Source organism: Erythrolamprus reginae, chromosome 5 (assembly GCF_031021105.1).
Source record: "Erythrolamprus reginae isolate rEryReg1 chromosome 5, rEryReg1.hap1, whole genome shotgun sequence".
Lineage (NCBI taxonomy): Eukaryota > Metazoa > Chordata > Lepidosauria > Squamata > Dipsadidae > Erythrolamprus > Erythrolamprus reginae.
Window position 1 is genome coordinate 22555765 of NC_091954.1, and position 19737 is coordinate 22575501.

The window sequence follows — 19737 nt, forward strand, 5'->3', positions numbered from 1 at the left end:
ATAAGTCCCCCTTCCCCCCCATGCTGTTGTAACTTCAGACGATCGCTAAATGGAAGATTTTAAGTCGATGACCACTTGTACAGTTAATGAAAGCAGCACTCACATCGGTTGAGAACATTCTTGCATGTTGCACCGTCTGCGGATTGGCTTTGGTTTCTTTCCATTGCCACAGAAGTTCCGGTGTAAGATTCGATTATCACTCTTCTTCCGGCATCCATACTTAGCATATTGTATTCCTGTAAGATCACAGAAGGATAAAGACATTTCAAATGCATGTTGGAAATGCAATTGCAACGGAGGAATGCTTTATCCTCTTTGTTGGATCAGAAAGCATTTTTACTGAGTATGGTTGAGCTGAGTATTTTAATGCAGAAGATTCCTAAAATGAATATAAACCTGAAACTAAAGATTTTTTTTCTCTTAGGACTAGCCCATAAAAAACTTGCAAAAAAATAAAAATAAAAATGGGAATTTTGTTCCCGTATATGTGGACTGCAGCAAGAATTCTTCATCTGCAAAGATGGAAAGCTGTGTCAATCTCCACAATGGAATAATGGATGGAACAATTGACGGAACTAGCAGAGATAGCCAAATTAAGTGTTTTGATTGAAGAAAAGAATATACCCGGCTTTGTTTCTACTTGGAATCCATTTCTAGGTTTTGTGCTTGAGATGGGGAAAAATAAAAATTTTGACTTTGGAATTTGTTGATTAGTTTGTTGTTATAGAAATGATTAGTATTTACTAAATATGTAGAAGTAAAAAACCGAGGCTGTAACTTTACTATTTGTGTTCTGCATGAAAAAAAGTTGGAATTTACACCTTTTATGCATACACACACAGACAAGAGTTACATGATACATATACATAGTTATGTGAACAAAATTCAGGTGCCTGGTAACTGCCATGCATTTTCCTGTGACTGTAGGAACCTGGAGTCACAGAATTGCCATTGGCCAACTTTGCAGCTGATTTCTGACAAGCAAAGTCAATGAGAGGGAGCCAGATTCACTTAACAACTGCAGTGATTCATTTAGCAGCAAGGGGTAGAAAAGGTTATAAAACTCAATTAGCAACTGTTTGCTTAGCAACAAAACTTCTGGTCTCAATTGTAGTTGTAAAATCAAAATCAACTTCGAAATGGATTAGCAGCTATCTTTCTGATTGGAGGTCTTCTAATCCAACCCCTTTTCAAGGGAGGAGAACTTTTATCACTCTAGTCAAACGGTTGCCCAGTCTATTTTAAAAAGCCTCCAGTTAGTTCCAGGTTGGATTTCCCTTCAATAAGCTTCCACCCATAGCTTCCTGCCTTCTGGTGCTTTGGAAAATAAGTCAATCACCTCTTCATTGTGACAGGTCCTCAAACACTGGAAGAGAGTTATGTCCCCCACCCAATTCTTCTCTTTAATGGGGTAGACATAGCTATTTTCCTCAATTGTTCATCATACAATTTTGTCTCCAGACCCTTTATTATCTTTGTTGCTCTTCTCTGCACCCTTTCTAGGATCTATTGACTTTCTTCAATATAGTTCTGAAATGTTAATATGTACCCTAATCTAATGTTACTTTGAAATGCTTGTTCAATCTCATTGTGCATGTATGTCTTTTTTATTTTCGTTTGTCTTATTATCCTTTTTGGGGGGTATTGTATTTTTGAATACCTCTAAAAGAAAATTGATTTTCTTTTTTTAAAAAAAGAATGAAATGTAAAAAATTGTAAACCTTTGGTGTTGGAGTCATGGTGGCACAATGGTTAGAGGGGAGTACTGCAGTCTACCTTTGCTAACCGCCGGCTGCCTGCAATTTGGCAGTTCGAATCTCACCAGGCTCAAGATTGACTCAGCCTTCTAACTTTCTGAGGGGGGTAAAATGAGGGCCCAGATTGTTGGGGGCAATAGGCTGACTCTGTGAAAGCACTTAGAGAGGGATGTAAAGCACTTTGAAGCGGTATATAACTCTAAGTGCTATTGCTTTTTGATTCTCCAGATCCTCTAGCCTTTGTCCTTGATAATTAAGGGGCCTATTCTAGAAAGGAATTCCCATATATACTTAAATATAGACTTATCTGAGTTGGGCCATTCCAGGACAAACTTGTATATCTAAATTAGTTCTAAGCATAGAGAGAATGATACCTCCACCACAAGCTTTTGTGCACGGAGACCAGCCCTTAAGAGCCCACTCATAGATATCCGTTTCTTCAAGAAGGACATTATTGTTTCCGATGACAGAGAGAAGATCTTCATGAATTATGTACTTATACATCAAGCTGCTTTTGGCACTATCATCTTGTGGGATGACCTGGAATCAAAGGAAACGGGATAATAAAGAAAATGCTTCCTTTATGTTCTTAAGTTCTTCCTGCCTTTCTTCCTAGCTTTCTTGGAGGGCTGTTTTACCAGCACTTGCTTACCTGATAACTGTGTACAAGGATTCTGAACTAGTTGTCCAACAGAGATGGAGAGCTAGTCTGATGTGGTAGTTAAGACAACAAGCCAGAAACTAAGAGAGTTCTGGTTGCATCTGCACCTCTATAACTGTCTGGTTTGGTGCTGCAACCCAACAGGACCGACACAGACTTCAGAGGAGAATCAGAACTGCAGAAAAAGCAATTGCTGCCAACCTGCCTTCCATTGAGGACCTGTATACTGCACGAGTCAAAAAGAGGGCGGGGAAAATATTTAATGACCCCTCGCATCCTGGACACAAATTGTTTCAACTCCTGCCCTCAAAACATTGCTACAGAGCACTGCACACCAAGACAACTAGACACAAGAACAGTTTTTTCCCAAACGGCATCACTCTACTAAACAAATAATGCCGTCAACACTGTCAGACTTTCTACTAAATCTGCACTTCTATTCTACTAGTTTTTCTCATCATTCCTATCACCCATTTCCTCCCATGTTGACTGTATGACTGTAACTTGTTGCTTATATCCTAAGATTTTTATTAATATTGCTTCTTCATTGCTTATTTGACCCCTATGACAATCATTAAGTGTTGTACCACATGATTCTTGACAAATGTATATTTTATTTTATGTACGCTGAGAGCATATGCACCAAGACAAATTCCTTGTGTGTCCAATCACACTTGGCCAATAAAAATTCTATTCTATTCTCTTAAGTCAAAGCCAATTGGTTGGTCTTAGGCCAGTCCCTCTGTCTCAGCTCTGGGAAAGAGGCAATGGCAAACCACTACTAAAAAAAAATTGCCAACAAAACTTCAACACATTAGTCCAAGCAGTCACCAGGAGTCAAAAGCTCGCTCGAAGGTGAACACATGCAAGTAGACACACACAAACGCACATACAAAATCAAGAGAGATTTATTGCCGAAACACAACTTTTAGTGTACACAACTTCTATCCCCTTCAGGGCTGTTTAGTGTGATTTGTATAGGCGTCTTGAGAAATGCACTCCCTAATGAGTATGGCATCTTTTAAAATCTATTTTAAATTCATTGCTTTATTTTATTATTGCACAAGGTTTTATGTCATTAGCAAGTATGGTGGGGGGGACTATGGTATTATTATTATTATTATTATTATTATTATTATTATTAATTAGATTTGTATGCCGCCCCTCTCTGAAGACTTCCAGTATCGTAGCTCCCTCTACTGATATGAAACAAATAATATGGCCTTTTCTTCTTTAATATAAAGTGGTCCTTGACTTGTAATCATTCATTTAGTGACATTCAAAGTTAGAACAGTGTTTTAAAAAAGGGGACAACTCTCATACTTATATCCATCATATAGCATCACTACAGTCACGTGATCAAAATTTGGGCACTTGGTAACTGGTATGTATTTACAATAGTTGCCATGTTCTGGGATCATGTGATCTCCATTTGTGACCTTCCCAATCGGCTTCTGATAAGCAAAGTCAATGGGGGAAGCTGAATTTGCTTAATACCCAAATGATTCACTTAAAAATTTCCGTGATTCACAGTGGTAAAAAAAAAGCTCGTAAATTTGGCATGACTTAATGTAGCAACTGCCTTGCTTAGCAATAGAAATTCTGGCTCTAACTGTGGTTCATAAGTTGAGGACTACCTGTAGATGGGACAGAACAGCAAACAGAAGAGGGAAGTAGCAATAGCAACAGCACTTAGACTTATATACCACTTCACAGTCTTTACACAACGCTCTCTAAACGGTTTACAGATTCAGAATATTGCCCCCATCAATCTTGGTCCTCATTTTACCAAAGGATGGAAGGCTGGTGAGATTCAAACTGCCAAACTTCTGGAAGCCAGCAGTCATAGCCTGCAGTACTGCATTCTAACCACTAGGTCACTGTGGCTCAAGTAGTTCTCTTCCACTTGTTCAGAACAGCAACAAGCATACATCACTCCCCCTACTTCTAACACTACAAAAGATCTGAAATCCAAACTTTCAGTCCAACACCCTTTGGGGGAAGCTGGGGAAGGATCACAGAAAGTAATGCAGGCTGCTGTTCTCTCATCCCTGGTTCCAAACAATAAAACAATACTTGTGCTTTTCTTGGATAGACGTGTGGCAGCCTAAGTTGTCTTTAGGACTTACCAGAACATTGATAGCTTCATGAAGGGGGCCACTAGTACTCAAGCTTTCCTTGCCATTCTCAGTGATGTATTCCCATTCCAAACCCACCTTTAGAAAGGTATGGTTCTTGACAACTTTGGTGCTGGGGTTGAAAATGAAGTCACCAGAGACTTGGTTTTTAACAGCTAGAAAAGGGAAATAAATTATTTGTAGCAGACAATAGGCTAGGTCTGAGGGCAGGGTCAGATGGATCATCAGTTTGGAGTCACTAGGCTCTCACAAGAGATCTAAGTACAGTGATACCTTGTCTTACAAACTTAATTGGTTCCGGGACAAGGTTCTTAAGGTGAAAAGTTTGTAAGACGAAACAATGTTTCCCACAGGAATCAATGGAAAAGCGATTAATGCGTGCAAGCCCAAAATTCACCCCTTTTGCCAGCCGAAGTGCCCGTTTTTGCGCTGCTGGGATTTCCCCGAGGCTCCCCTCGCTGGGAAACCCCACCTCCGGACTTCCGTTGCCAGTGAAGTGCCCATTTTTGCACTGCTCCTGCAGCATCACAAAAACATGGAAGTCTGGAGGTGGGGTTTCCCATGGAGGGGAGCCAGCAGCACAAAAACGGATGCTTTGCTGGCAACAGAAGTCAGGAGGCGGGGCATCCCAGCGGCGGCGGTGGGTTTGTAAGGTGAAAATAGTTTGTAAGAAGAGGCAAAAAAATCTTAAACCCCAGGTTTGTATCTCGAAAAGTTTGTATGACAAGGCGTTTGTAAGACGAGGTATCACTGTACAACCGCCAGAAATTCCATGCTAGTCTAGCACCAATTTGTCTTGACCATTTGTAGCTCAGATTCTTGTATATAGGTAGCAGTAGTATTTTTGAACTCTTTCCATGGTCCTGATTTCTTGTACCTGACATTATTTGGATTATGACTCCCATCAACATCCTTCAAAAGGAAGAGAATAAAATGATACAGGCATTGTTTAAATACAGAAAGCCCTGAAGTCACAAAGGAACATGTTTTCCCTGTTGAATGTTATTTTGATTATTAGTTAAAATTTGCAGCCATTTCAGTATTTTTTTTTGCACCTATAAAACAACAGAATGTGATATGTGCACTCCGTCTTTTACTGAGTACCAATATACTGTAAGAAGAAGGGGATACAGTGCATTGAAAAAGCATGTTTTCTCTATAATTTAATTAGAATTTCTAGTAGCAGTAGAATACGCAAGCCACTTTTCTTAGTTTCCATCAAAGTGCTAGCTGGAGACAAATTTTTCTATTTTATTATATTGAAATTTCATTGTTGTTGTTAGAAGCCATTTTCCATACAGTCACTAGGGATTGAAATACTACTGACATAAAATTAACTTTTGCATATTGCCTACTTTAATGAATGCCTACTCTAATATTGCCTACTTTAATCTTGCAGTGCCTATTTATACAGTGGTACCTCATCTTACGAATGCCTCTTCTAACGAACTTTTCAAGATACGAACCCGGTGTTTAAGATTTTTTTGCCTCTTCTTCCGAACTATTTTAACCTTACGAACCCAAGCAGCTGCTGCTGGGATGAAGGGGTTTCTTTTTTTCCCCTTTTTTGAAGAAAGAAAGGGAGGGGCAGCTTGGAGGAGTAAAGATTTTGCATGCTTGCAAAGGAACTGAAACCGTGTCTTTTTAAGAAAGAAAAGGGAGGGGCAGCTTGCAGGAGTAAAGATTTTGCATGCTTGCAAAGGCACTGAAATGGTGTCTTTTGAAGAAAGAAAAGGGAGGGGCAGCTTGGAGGAGTAAAGATTTTGCATGCTTGCAAAGGCACCGAAACGGTGTCTTTTGAAGAAAGAAAAGGGAGGGGCAGCTTGGAGGAGTAAAGCTTTTGCATGCTTGCAAAGGCACTGAAACGGTGTCTTTTGAAGAAAGAAAAGGGAGGGGCGCCCCCCTTGCCTTTCTTCCTTCCCACTCACCCTTTAGCCTAGCCTTGCTTCTTCCACCCGCCCCCTTTAGCTGCTCCTCCCTGCACTCTGTTCGCCTCCCTTCTAAAGTTTGAGATTTTCCTGAAGGATTTGCATGCATTATTTGCTTTTACATTGATTCCTATGGGAAACATTGTTTCATCTTACGAACGTTTCATCTTACGAACCTCCTCCTGGAACCAATTAAGTTCATATGATGAGGTACCACTGTATTTTGGAAATGACAACTGGATAAAGAAGATTATAGGGTATAAAGAGACTGATTAAAATATGAATTGGCTAAATGCAAAGGCAGCCTTTGAAAAAATCATTAACTCAGACGAAAATCACCCTCAATGAGTTCACTGTGTCAATTAAATATCTTTTTTATTTGAACTTGAATTTTGACTAGATTCAACCCTTCTATTTTTTGATGAGCAAAAAACATCCCTCAGACTACACAGTACAATACATAACTATTTCCTAGCAATCTGTTCTTACCAATTGTATGGGATACAGGCGCCATCTCCTCAATTTGAACATGCCTGGCACCTACTGGAATTTTCAGAGGACCTCCTGAAATTGCAAAAGAAATAAGTCATATTTAACATGGGCAGTGTGTATCGTTGGGGATGAGTCCTACATATAAAAAAGTGAAACCACTGAGACAGGAACCAGTAATTCTAGGCGACAAAGAACTGTTATGTTAACCCAGATATGGTGTCTTGGTAACGAAAATGGTCACAATGCATTCTTGATAACGAAAATGACAAAGAATGCATTGATTACAAATAGTTTGAAGGGAAAAAATAATGTAAGGCTTTGGTTTCTTCACATCACAGTGAGCAAATATTCTGTGCTTATGTGCCTTTATTCCTTGGTCACATATTTCAGAGACTTTTAGGAATAAGCCACTTCCTGAATCAAGGGTTAAGAGGAATATTTAGCTGCTTTTAATTGCCAACATGGGAGTTAAGTTTGAAAATATAGTAGTACCCTACTACAGAACTGTCAGGCAGCCCCTTAATCTTTCAGAAATTGATGAATAATATTTCCCATGTATGTACATTTTTCTTTTCTTTTAGTAAGGACATTTGGCATAAAACAGGCTTGTTGGCATCAGTACTGATTCCTGCAAGGCACAGAATACCCTAGTGTGGTCTGAACTAACCACAAGAATGTGGGACATTTATAAACTTCTCACAGGCTCACTCAAGTCAAGTTACTTCTTTTTTTTTAATGTTAACAAAAGACTGATGCTTCAACATATACATATACATTAATGCATCTGAACTAAAAGTCTGTAGTCTGTAGCCAGCAAAGTATGTCCCATTTCCTCATGGTCGGGACTTTTAGGAAAAGAAGAGAAATTCATTCTCTGACTGATTCAATCCATGTTCAACAAAACCAGAGCTCGTATGTGGGCATTCGGTACATGTTTAGTGGGTCACTTTTGTGGGGAATAGGAGGAACTGCACCAAAACTGGATATATTTCTCTCCCTTTCTGAGGTAAATAAAGCTGCAGCTGTGCTTACCATCTTCTAGTAGCTATCTTCTAGTAGCCTCACATTATAGCAAACATCAAGATCTACATTTATTCTAATCTCACTCGGAGTGATGCATCCCTTGTCCATATAGTCCTTGAGTAAAATTCCTGGGGAACTATCACAAATAAAAGTCTAAACGTTATTCTCATGGCAGTCACCTAAGATGGCCTATTTCATTCCATTATGTCCCTTCACCTGTCATTGAACAGCTTGCTCTTCATTCAACAATTTACCAGAAATTGCATCTTTGCTCATTAATTTCACACAGCCCTAGAATCATAGTATTTTACTGGAAAGTTCCATTTTAACTAGTGGTTGTAAACTTTCATTTGTTTTTTGCCCATCATCCATATTCTGCTGGAGAAAGAAGACATGCTCTAGAGCTTTATCTCTTGTAATGGAGATTATCTGCAAAACAATTGGCTAAACTTTTATTTACAGTTGAGTTCACTTGTAGTACATTCAGTTCAGATCTCCACTCAGACTGCCAATAACTACCACCTACTGTATGTCTACTACTGAACTTTTCCAATTGTCTTTTTTCCAAAAGCCTGCCACTTTCTGTAGGTACTTCAAATTTCATGCCTAAAAACTTTTTTGCTGCATGGGGAAAATACCAGAATTTTGCCCAAAATCAAAATTGAGACCACAAACTGAGTAGAGATGGTATTCTGAGTAAGAAAATGGAATTGATACCTGTTTTGAACAATTTCATGTTTTGAAAAATGTCATGTCTAAAAACTTTTTTGCTGCATGGGGAAAATACCAGAATTTTGCCCAAAATCAAAATTGAGACTAGAAGCAGATTAGATATGGCATTCATTGCAAGAAAATGGAATTGCTACTTTTTTTGAGCAATTTCATGTTTTGAAAAATTTCATGTCTAAAATTCTATCCAAAGTAGAGTGACTAGCGGGATCTAGCTGACTTTAGCTTATCTTAAAAACATCTAAACAGGGTTGCACTATCAAAAAATGATGGTTTGGATGGCCAGAGTAAAGTGGTACCTCCACCTAAGAATGCCTCTACTTACGAACTTTTCTAGATAAGAATCGGGTGTTCAAGATTTTTTTGCCTCTTCTCAAGAACCATTTTCCACTTACAAGACCAAGCCTCCAAAACTGTAACTGGAAAAGGCAGGGAGAAGCCTCCATGGGGCCTCTCTAGGAATCTCCTGGGAGGAAACAGGGCCGGAAAAGGCAGGGAGAAGCCTCTGTGGGGCCTCTTTAGGAATCTCCTGGGAGGAAACAGCCAGAAAAGGCAGGGAGAAGCCTCCATGGGGCCTCTCTAGGAATCTCCTGGGAGGAAACAGGGCCTCCACCCTCCCTGCTGTTTCCCCAATAACATGCATTATTTGCTTTTACATTGATTCCTATGGGAAAAATTGCTTCTTCTTACACACTTTTCTACTTAAGAACCTGGTCATGGAACGAATTAAGTTTATAAGTAGAGATACCACTGTAATTAGCTAAACTAGTTAGCTGAGAAAACATTCAAAAAATCAGCCATTTTCATATTATTGCCAATTGCCCATAGGCGTTCCCTATAGAAGGGGAATTCTTCAAGGACTGGATCAGCACTGTAGTTCTCCTTCATGGGCTGGCCTGAGGGGAGGGGAAGGAGATGGGTCAGACACCTCCTGCAGCACCCTGCCAGCCAAAACATGGACCCCCAGCACCCCATTTTGCATAGGGTCCCGCATCCCATTTTGGCTGGCAAAGTGCTGCAGGAGGCTATCCAGGGCACAAAATGAGATATGGGTGGCCTTGCGTGTGTGCAACACATTCTATTTTGGCCAGCAGAATGCTGTTGTCTCCCATGCTCCATTTTGACTGCCAGAGACACTGCAGGCCAGTCCTTTGCTATTTCCAGGCCAGCCCCACAAGCAAGATTTAAGCACACCGCAGGCCACATCCAGCCCGCAGGCCTTGTGTTTGACACCCCTGCCCTATATTATCCCCCATAACTATTAAGACCTCAACAAATTTAAAGAGGGCTAAAGCCCATTATTGATGTTAAAGACTGCTGTGGTATCCCAAGTAGTCAAACATATGCTGAAGAATAGAAGATTGTGTTTACCTTTAATTGTGATACCAAATCAAGTACATTTCTTCTTCCATTCTCACCTGACTGCTTGGGGGTTTTGACCAAAGACCCCTTCACTGTTCTACAATGGGAATTGTCACCCCCGCAAACACCACACTTGTCATCCTCCTTCAGAGAGCCAATTTCTCTGTCGCACCCAACATGCTGCCATTCGAAGAAGAAAAACACAAAATTAAGAAATGGAGTTAAGGGTGCAAATTCAAAATGGCAATCTCCCGAATGAACACAGAACAGGCCTTGCAGAATACTTTTAACTCTCTATCTCTGTATAACGGGATGATCTACTTCAGTGGGGTTTTTTTAATTTTAAGCTATGTGGACTTCAATTCCCATAATTCCCCAGTCAGCATTGATTTATTTTGTGGGCAGCCATCAGATGATCAAATGTAACCAACAAAGCCTATTTATGTTTATACTTTAAACAAATCAATAAAACTATTTTAAAATTTAATTTTTTTAAAAAAAAAATCTATATAATTGCATTTCCTGGTTTGCCAATGTATTTTATTCAGATATTCCTCGTGATTTATTCCTGCTGGCATTGAAATCAGAGAACGTCTGTCCCATATCTATTTTAAGTCCTTCAGAAAAGTTTCTAAAACTTGAATAGACCGGCAAGTTTACATACCACACATTCACCCCTTACACAGATACTGTATGGGTCTCTGTAGGTGCATCTTGTACCATCGTGAACAACCTGATTCATAAATACCACATCCCCAGTTTCCTCAGACTGGCAAATCAGTTCACATTTCTGGGCATCTGCAGGAAAAAAACGAAATACTGTATGTGGAAAAGATTGGTTCTATGTTCTGGTAAATTGAGATGCAAAGTGGAACTCAGTATTTACAATTCAACTTCCTGGAAATCAAGAAAACCAATCTAAGTGATGTACGTTACAAGGCTTGCCCAGAAAGTAATGCACCAAAACTTTTTCTTCAACAATTATTTATTGAACCCAATGAAACTCGCACACAAGAAAGAATGATGTTTCTTCTACACTCCCAATTTTCCACCTAATCTCCGTCCCGTTCTATGGCCTTTCTCCAGCAAGACACAAGGGTGTGTATGTCCTGTCGGTACCACTCCTTGTTCTGATCACAAAGCCATTTCTGCACCGTGCGAATCACATCTTCCACACTTCCTTTGCTGATTGAGAGCTTCAGCGCCAACAGCACCGAGTCGTTATGCATCGGTCCTCGCAAATGAGCACATCAGTAAGCTGCGTCTTGTCAGGTGTGACAGCCGTGGCTGGCCGCCCCGAACACTGCAAATCTTGGAGCTCTGCCGAACCGTCTTCTAATGGCCTCACCCTCTGTGCCCAGCAACTAAACATACTTCTGTGGACTGCAGATTCAACATAAACTGTACACAAACGTTTGTGAATGTTCCCAACAGTTTCTTTCTCCGCAGTGAGAAAGTCAATGATGACACACTGCTTGTAACGCACATCACTTACAGACGCCATTTCGAAACACTGCTGCAGCTACACTATCTGTCTGAAGAAACGCAAAATTTACACATGCACTCCTGACTCGAACCCGGGGTTCGGAAAATTTTTGCCTTTTCTTATGAACTTTTTTCGCCATACGAACCCGCCGCCCAAACGCCAAATCCGGACGTTCGGCAACTGTTTGGGTTCGGCGTTTGGGTTGGTAAGGCCGCTGAGAAGCACCGTTGCCCGGCTGTCACCTTTTGAAACAGCTGAGCAGCTTCTCGGCGTTCCCCCGAACGCCAAACCTGAACTTTTGCCAAACTTCCGGGTTTGGCGTTTGGGAGGCCGCTGAGCAGCCCCGCCACCCAGCTGTCGCCTTTTGAAACAGCTGGGGGGCTTCTCGGTATTCTCCCGAATGCTGAACCTGGAAGTTTGGCAAAAGTTTGGGTTCGGCATTCGGGTTCGGGAGGCATCCGAGAAGCCCCGCCGCCCGGCTGTCACCTTGCCAGAAGAGCCATGGAGCTGTCGGCCTGGTTGGGAGGCTCAAATGGAGGTGGGGAATCCCAATAGGGAATTCCATGGGCGGAGCTTTGACGTCACGAAGACGTCCTTCCTGGCCGGCCGAAACGTGGACTCCAGGAAGGATGTCCAAAGCTCCGCCCAGGGAATTCCCTATTGGGATTCCCCACCTCCGTTTGAGCCTCCCGACCGGGTTCCAGCATGCACATGCATGCCAACCAGCTGGTCTTCACATGCCCAGGAGCACAGGAAACTGGAGGAGCAGCTCCCTGGCATGCATGTGCCAGAAACCGGAAGACCAGGTGACTGGCACGCATGTGAACACTGGAAACAGGAAGCTCAGCTCAGAACTACTGTTCCGGTTTCCGGCACTCCAGAACATGTGCATCAGGAAGCTGCTCTTCCGGGTTCCGGTGTTCTCCCCTATGCGTGCACATAGTCCTGTTTCAGCACTCAGTGTCGAAATGGTTTGACAACACTAGAGTCTCCTGCTTGGGGAGGGGATTGGACTATAAGACCTACAAGGTCCCTCCCAACTCTGTTAATCTCTTAAATCTGGAGGTGGTTGGTGCACTGATAGAGAAGACACTATCTCTGCTCTAAACCCATGGAGGCTTTGTTTTCCAATTTGTGTTGCCATTTTAATTTGTTTTCGTGTTTATCATTGTTTTTATATCCACAGTGACAGTTTTACTTGGTGCCATATCTATTTATTTGTATTGTTGTACAGTAATTGTTTTTATGTTTTGTAATGCATGCCACCCAGAGTCACTGGTTGAAATGAACAGTTATAAGGAATTTATAAATAAATAAATAAAGTTACCCTCAGGATGCTCATAGGGGAGCCAGGTGTGTTTAGAGTTTTCATAAGTGTAATAAGAGTTCCGCTTGGAACACTGCTGAGCACGAAAATCCTCATAGCCACCTTGGCACTCTTCGGTGTTGCAAACCTGATATTCATACATAGCACCTGGACATTGGCGGCCACCATAAACTGGGCTGGAAAAGAAACAAAGAGCCAATTAAGTGTCAATTAAGGGCACTCAGGTTCTGCAAGCAGGAAGAGCATTCATTTTAATCTTTTATTTTGTTGGTTTATATAAATCTATACAAATTATATTCTACATTATTATTTTTAAAAAATCTCAAAGCAGGCATACAATGCACGTAAATGCAGTATTAAAAAAAGTAAAAAAAATATTTGCAAGTAAAGCATATTTACTATTAACAATAAGCTCCAAGAAGATACAGGTAGTATCTCAGGTTATAATGAGATTCAGTTTTACAGTAGCTTCATCCGATCATCCTTTGACTAAAGGCAAATAGAACTGATTTATCATAATCAGAATATAGCATATTATGAACATTTACATTCCCTGAAGAAAGAACAGTGCATCCTGCTGTGGAACTAACTAATGAAAATATGTTGTTCTTTGAACAGTGCTCTGAAGATAGGAGCAGAACCAAAGTTAATGAAGGAATTAACTTTGAGAAGATGTTTGCTGATAATTACGATTGGCTTAGCTAAGCAGCCACTCTCCAGCTCCAGCTTTATATTAGCTGTACATCATAGTTTATTTATATGAATCCATAAAAATGCACAATATTTACAGATCTGATTTTGTTAGAATTGACATTGCAAACAGTCATATACCAAAAGGCCATAAGGGGAAGAGAGAATATTCTCATATTTTGGCCTTTATTAATTGCTCTATGATTTTTAGCACAAAATATTCTCTTTATTGTTGGCTATAATCAGAAATGAGATGGCATTTCAAAACACATGAAAGCCAGACAAAGAATAAGGGATGGAACCTGATCAAGGAAAGATTCAACCTGGAAAGAAGGAGGAACTTTCTGACAGTGAGAACAATCAACTAGTGGAACAGAAGTTGCCTTCAGAAGCTGTAGAAGTTTCATCACTTGAGATTTTCAAGAAAAGACAGGACTGCCATTTGTCGGAAATGGTGTAGGGTCTCCTGCATGAATGCGGGGGGGGTTTGGACTAAATGACCTACAAGGTCCCTTCCAACTCTGTTAATGTGTTAAACCCACTGGGAAAGCCAAGGGAAATCGTCAAAACCATTAAAAAGCAAAAGTTAGAATATTTCAGACATGTAATGCAACACCTGGAAAAATACAGCATACTTCACATAATTCTCCAGGGAAAGATCGAAGGCAAACAATATCCAGGGAGAAGAAGAACATCATGTCTTCAAAATCTAAGGGACTGGTTTGGACAAAACTCAGCAGCATTTTTTCACGCGGCTGTTGATAAAAATAGGAACGCCAACATGATCGTCCAATGACAGATATGGCATAAGAAGAAGATGGTATTGGGAAGAAAGCTATTTGGTGTACCCTGATTCCCCCAAAATAAAACGTCCCCTGAAAATAAGAGCAATCAGGATTTTGCGTGCATGGCAATAAGGTCAAGCACTTATTTTCAGGGTTCAAATAAAATATAAGGCAAGGTCTTATTTTGGGAAAAACAGTAGTAGTTAGGGCACCAGGTCAGAAACTAGGAGACCATAAGTTCTAGTCCCATATTATTAGGCACAAAGTCATATGGGTGACCTTAGGCCAGTCACTTTCTCTGAGACCCAAGGAAGCAGGCAATGGCAACCTACTTCCAAAATCTTGCCCAGAAAATTGCAGACACATATCCAGCAAGTTGTCAGGGGTCCACATTGACTCAAAGGCACATCCACACCCACAGAGGTTCAGAGAACTATATAGAGTTACTCTGCTAAACAGGGTAGGTGCTCTCAACACCTTTATCCCACGGAAAACCAGACTTACGGTGGTCTGTTGCAGTTCCTGCTGCGGGAACGCACCCCACCCCCACAAGTCCTGGAACAGGAGCCAAATTTGGACCAGGAACTCCAGCTGCCATCCTGGCTGTAAGGTTGTTCTGAAGTCTTCCAGATGCAGTGACCCTTGAAACACCACTGGAACAGGAGAAGAAATAAGGGTTACCTGAACACCTGCCTCTTCATATCTGTCCAGTGTTAGTGAGCAGTTCTACCGCCACAGAAGCACCCAGCTTTACAATAGGGTTCGGGATCTGTTCCTCCCACTTTCATTGGTCAGGCAGACAAGGATGACTGTGGAGCAATAAAGAAAGGTCTCAGGGGGGCCTGGGTGGCACAGGATAGTCATGAAAAAAACCTTATCACGTCTAGAGCACCAACTCTGAATCTTAGCACAATCCAACAACATGCTGACACCTATCCGTACTTTCCTTTCCCCCCCCCTCCACACACACACATCTGTATTTGCCAGTGGGAAAACCAAAAGGATTTAGTGGGAAGGCATTAAACTAGGAGACTTCAAACTTGACAAATTTAAGTCTTGTGGACTTCTACTCCCAGAATTCTCTAGCCAGCCATGGCTAGCTGGGGGATTCTGGGAGTGGAAGTCCACAAATCTTAACAAAATTGGAGACCCCTGCATTTAACTTTCATATCTATCTTTCATGAACGTAGTGAACACAAAGTACAAACAGCCAACAGCCATACATTAAAAAAAGCAATAATCATATGCAACACTAAAATGCTTCAGGTGACACCTCCTAGTTAGTAAGACCAGGCGGTGTCACCTGTAGCATTTTAATGTTGCAGGGAATATCAAGGAAAACCTATCAGTGCAAACTAACAATGTGCAAAGTGCTAGGAAAATGTGCAAAGTGGTTGAACGTGAGACTTCAATCATTAGTTATTTATCAGCAATGATTCTGCAGTAGTTAGAATGCAGTACTGCAAGTCTAACTCTGCCCACAGCCAGCAGTTTGATCCTAATCAGCTCAAGGTTGACTCAGCATTCCATCCTTCTGAGGTGTGTAAAAGGAGGACGCAGATTGTGGGGGAAATATGCTGATTCTGTAAAAGGGGCTTAGACAGGGCTGTGAAAAACTGTGGAGCAGTATATACGTTTAAGTGCTGTTGATATTGCTATGCATACCCCATCCAGCTGACTCAGGAACTCAAAAATTAAATGAAGGCCCAGTTATTTTCAGCCACTCAAACTGCACAAAATGCCAGAATAGGAATGGCATGAATTAAATGCACATCTGTGAGAAATACCAAGCTTGGGAAAGGCTATAAAGAAAAGTAAGGAAGTTACTCCTTTGACTTTAGAAGTAAATTCTGGGAATTCCATGACTTTAGATGCAGCTTTCTTCCTCCCACCCCCAATTTTTTTTGCATCTAACCAGGACTGAAGGTTGCTCAAGCATTCTAAAATCCATTTTAAAGATGGACCTTGAGATATGGGTATATGAATCGCAATAGGCAAACAAATTTAACAGCTAATCAACATAATTGGTTAAAACTGAAAACAATTATTAACCAATTCATCAAAAATAAGAACCAATATTGCTATTTAATTATTTGATCAATTTATTTCCTTCCCCTTTCTTCCTTCTTCCTTTTGATGTGACACTTAGTAATTGGGTTGTCAGTCCCAACTGTTGCTAAATGAGGACTACTTATACTGTCAATTTGAAAAGAAAAGAAATATGCATATGAGGTAAAGGATAAAAAAATGTATAACATTGTCTATTATGGCCCATAAGACATACAGAATGTCTGTCTGTCTGCCTGTCCATATAGGGATGTAAAACTGTTCGGCCTCCTGCTGAAATGAGACTGACATCCCACTCAACAGCAGACATACCTGGCCTGGAGCACACTCCGTTCCATCCAAAGGTGGTCCTTTTTTTGTTTTACAGAAATAAGGATTGTCTGGATGGCTGCACCACAGCTGTTTGCAAGGTTCAAAAGTTCTGAACTGAAAAGGAGAAAGACCACATAAAGCTTATTGCTCTTGCTCCATTTAAGCCAATGTGCACTTTGCTTTGAACAATATTTTATCATTTAGTGCAGCTTAAACTTTACATTATTAAAGGGTTTTTTAAAAAAATAGTGTGCAATCCACTAAAAAAATAATCTTATAAATTAAGGATTTATTTGCACAACTCTTGATCCAATAGATTTGATATCAGAGGTAAAATGCTCCCATTTCGCTCGTGCCTGTCAGTTGTCAGAGATTATTCTATATTCTGTACATATTCTGTACATAAACGTCACACTATCATGCTCTCTACATGGGGCTACCTTTGAAAAGTGTTCGGAAACTTCAGGTCGTGCAGAATGCAGCTGCGAGAGCAATCATGGGCTTTCCCAAATATGCCCATGTTACACCAACACTCCGCAGTCTGCACTGGTTGCTGATCAGTATCCGGTCACAATTCAAAGTGTTGGTTATGACCTATAAAGCCCTTCATGGCACCGGACCAGATTATCTCAGGGACCGCCTTCTGCTGCACAAATCCCAGCAACCAGTTAGGTCCCACAGAGTGGGTCTTCTCCGGGTCCCGTCAACTAAACAATGTCGCTTGGCGGGATCCAGGGGAAGAGCCTTCTCTGTGGCGGCCCCGGCCCTCTGGAACCAACTCCCCCCAGAGATTAGAATTGCCCCCACCCTCCTTGCCTTTCGTAAGCTTCTTAAAACCCACCTCTGCCGCCAGGCATGGGGGAACTGAGATACTCTTTCCCCCTAGGCCTTTACAATTTTATGCATGGTATGTCTGTCTGTATGTTTTGGTTTTTAACTGTTTTAATATTGGATTGTTATATGCTGTTTTTATTACTGTTGTTAGCTGCCCCGAGTCTACGGAGAGGGGCGGCATACAAATCCAATAAATAAAATAAAATAAAATAAAATAAATAAATGAAAATCTACTCCAGAGCCTGAAAGGATTCTGTGGAACTGAAAAGAATAGGTCATCAGCAGCTGCAGGACAAGGCAAGTGGACAAATTTAAGGCAAAGCCACCAGTGGATCAAAGCCAACGTGTGATTCATTAAGAAAAGAAACCCTAGGAATTAACAGAAGGAAGAAGAAATGGTCCCTCAAGCAACAACATTTCCATACTCACAGCTGTGCATGTTTTGTATCCCACACCAAAGTCAAAGCGGCATTGCTCATCCATAGTGTAATCAATTCCTGGCAATTCTGGGAGTCTGGGCCAGTCCTGCATAAAAGGGTCATCTAAGAGGCAGTCGTAAGAACTGCAGCACAAACAAACAAACAAATAACCACCAGAGATTGTGCATTAGAGATTAAAGATTGCAGATTAAAGATTCAACTGATCTAAAAATCCTGGCACACTTATAAGTTTCCTTTTTTTTTTCCAGATGAGAAATTTATTTCGCCCGGTTTCTGAATTATGTATATATTTTCTTCTTATCTGCAAGAAACTCCATGCATATGCATTGTATGCATGTTCTATCCATATTTGTATGGGCAAATTTTCTCCAGTATTCTTAAATACATATATACTGCTCAAAAAAATAAAGGGAACACTCAAATAACACATCCTAGATCTGAATGAATTAAATATTCTCATTGAGTACTTTGTTCTGTACAAAGTTGAATGTGCACAACAGCATGTGAAATTGATTGTCAACCAGTGTTGCTTCCTAAGTAGACAGTTTGATTTCACAGAAGTTTGATTTACTTGGAGTTGTGTTCTTTAAGTGTCCCCTTTATTTTTTGAGCAGTGTACATTACATGAGTTGCAAACTACATCACAACTTTAAGAACTGTTTCCTAATTAGTCAGCTGACCTAAAACAAACTTTGGATTAAGTGGTATTTTTCTCCAACCCCAATATTCAAGCTGTTTAGTATTTTGTATCAGATTCTGCCATCCTAATGGTTCTGTAAATTAACAAATGCTTTTTTATTTCAACTGTATTCTTTCTACCCATTATTATTATTATTATTATTATTATTATTATTATTATTATTATTATTATTGTTGTTGTTGTATTATTTATTATTTATTAGATTTGTATGCCGCCCCTCTCTGTAGACTCGGGGCAGCTTACAGCAATGATAAAAACAATATATAATGACAAATCTAATAGTTAGAATCTAAAATAACAATAATACATTTAAAAAGTCTAAAAAACAAGAAACCCCAATATATATATATTAAAAAAACCCATACATACAGTCATGTCATACGCAATAATTTATCCTATACAAAATGAAACAGAATGATTTCAAAGCAAAACAAAAAAGAAGTTAAACTTACTTTATTAGGGGTCAATTGATGTTCTCTGAGCCTCATTGTTCTCTTGCACATATTTCATTACCCAAAATAGATTCCCCAGTAACATGTTACCTAGTTTGGGTAATGAAAAGTTTGCAAGAAAACAAGCAAATTCACAGAGCAGCAAGAACCCCTCGTTCCAACCCCGAATTACAAATATTCTCCTTCATTGGCAAACTTACTGTATATAACGGTTCAACTCCTGTTTGCTACATCGGGACCAGTGATAACGGTGAAATGCAGCCTGCACCAGTGGTGCCATAATACTGCCCATGCCAGTCTCATCAGCACATTGGTTACCTTGGCCATCATGTTCCATACCTAACCTGTTAAAAAATATGGGGAGGGGCTTTACAGTATTTCCTAAGGTCTATGAAGCACTAAATCATGAAATGATGCCAGTGTTCTGAATACCAGGGAGTATCCCAGCACATTCATTACATTCAGGCATTGATCACTCTGTTGCTGAAGTTGTACTTCCGGCAATCGAGTTTGGAGCAGTTTACATTAAGTTTGTATCTATTGTGTGTTGTGGT

General features: G+C 40.4%; 1 protein-coding gene across 1 annotated transcript in view; it reads right to left on the minus strand.

The window, feature by feature from the left end:
- The window catches only part of ADAMTS14 (ADAM metallopeptidase with thrombospondin type 1 motif 14), an 89481-nt gene that overhangs the window by 14755 nt on the left and 54989 nt on the right, over positions 1–19737 (minus strand). Inside the window, exons 8-18 of the mRNA XM_070753951.1 lie at positions 19384–19527; positions 18021–18153; positions 16758–16871; positions 14883–15031; positions 12904–13079; positions 10755–10888; positions 10147–10270; positions 6974–7048; positions 4548–4711; positions 2132–2297; positions 104–236 (exon numbers count right to left, since the gene is read on the minus strand). Coding sequence (XP_070610052.1) covers positions 104–236; positions 2132–2297; positions 4548–4711; positions 6974–7048; positions 10147–10270; positions 10755–10888; positions 12904–13079; positions 14883–15031; positions 16758–16871; positions 18021–18153; positions 19384–19527 — 1512 coding nt within the window. The remainder of the gene's footprint in view (positions 1–103; positions 237–2131; positions 2298–4547; positions 4712–6973; positions 7049–10146; positions 10271–10754; positions 10889–12903; positions 13080–14882; positions 15032–16757; positions 16872–18020; positions 18154–19383; positions 19528–19737) is intronic.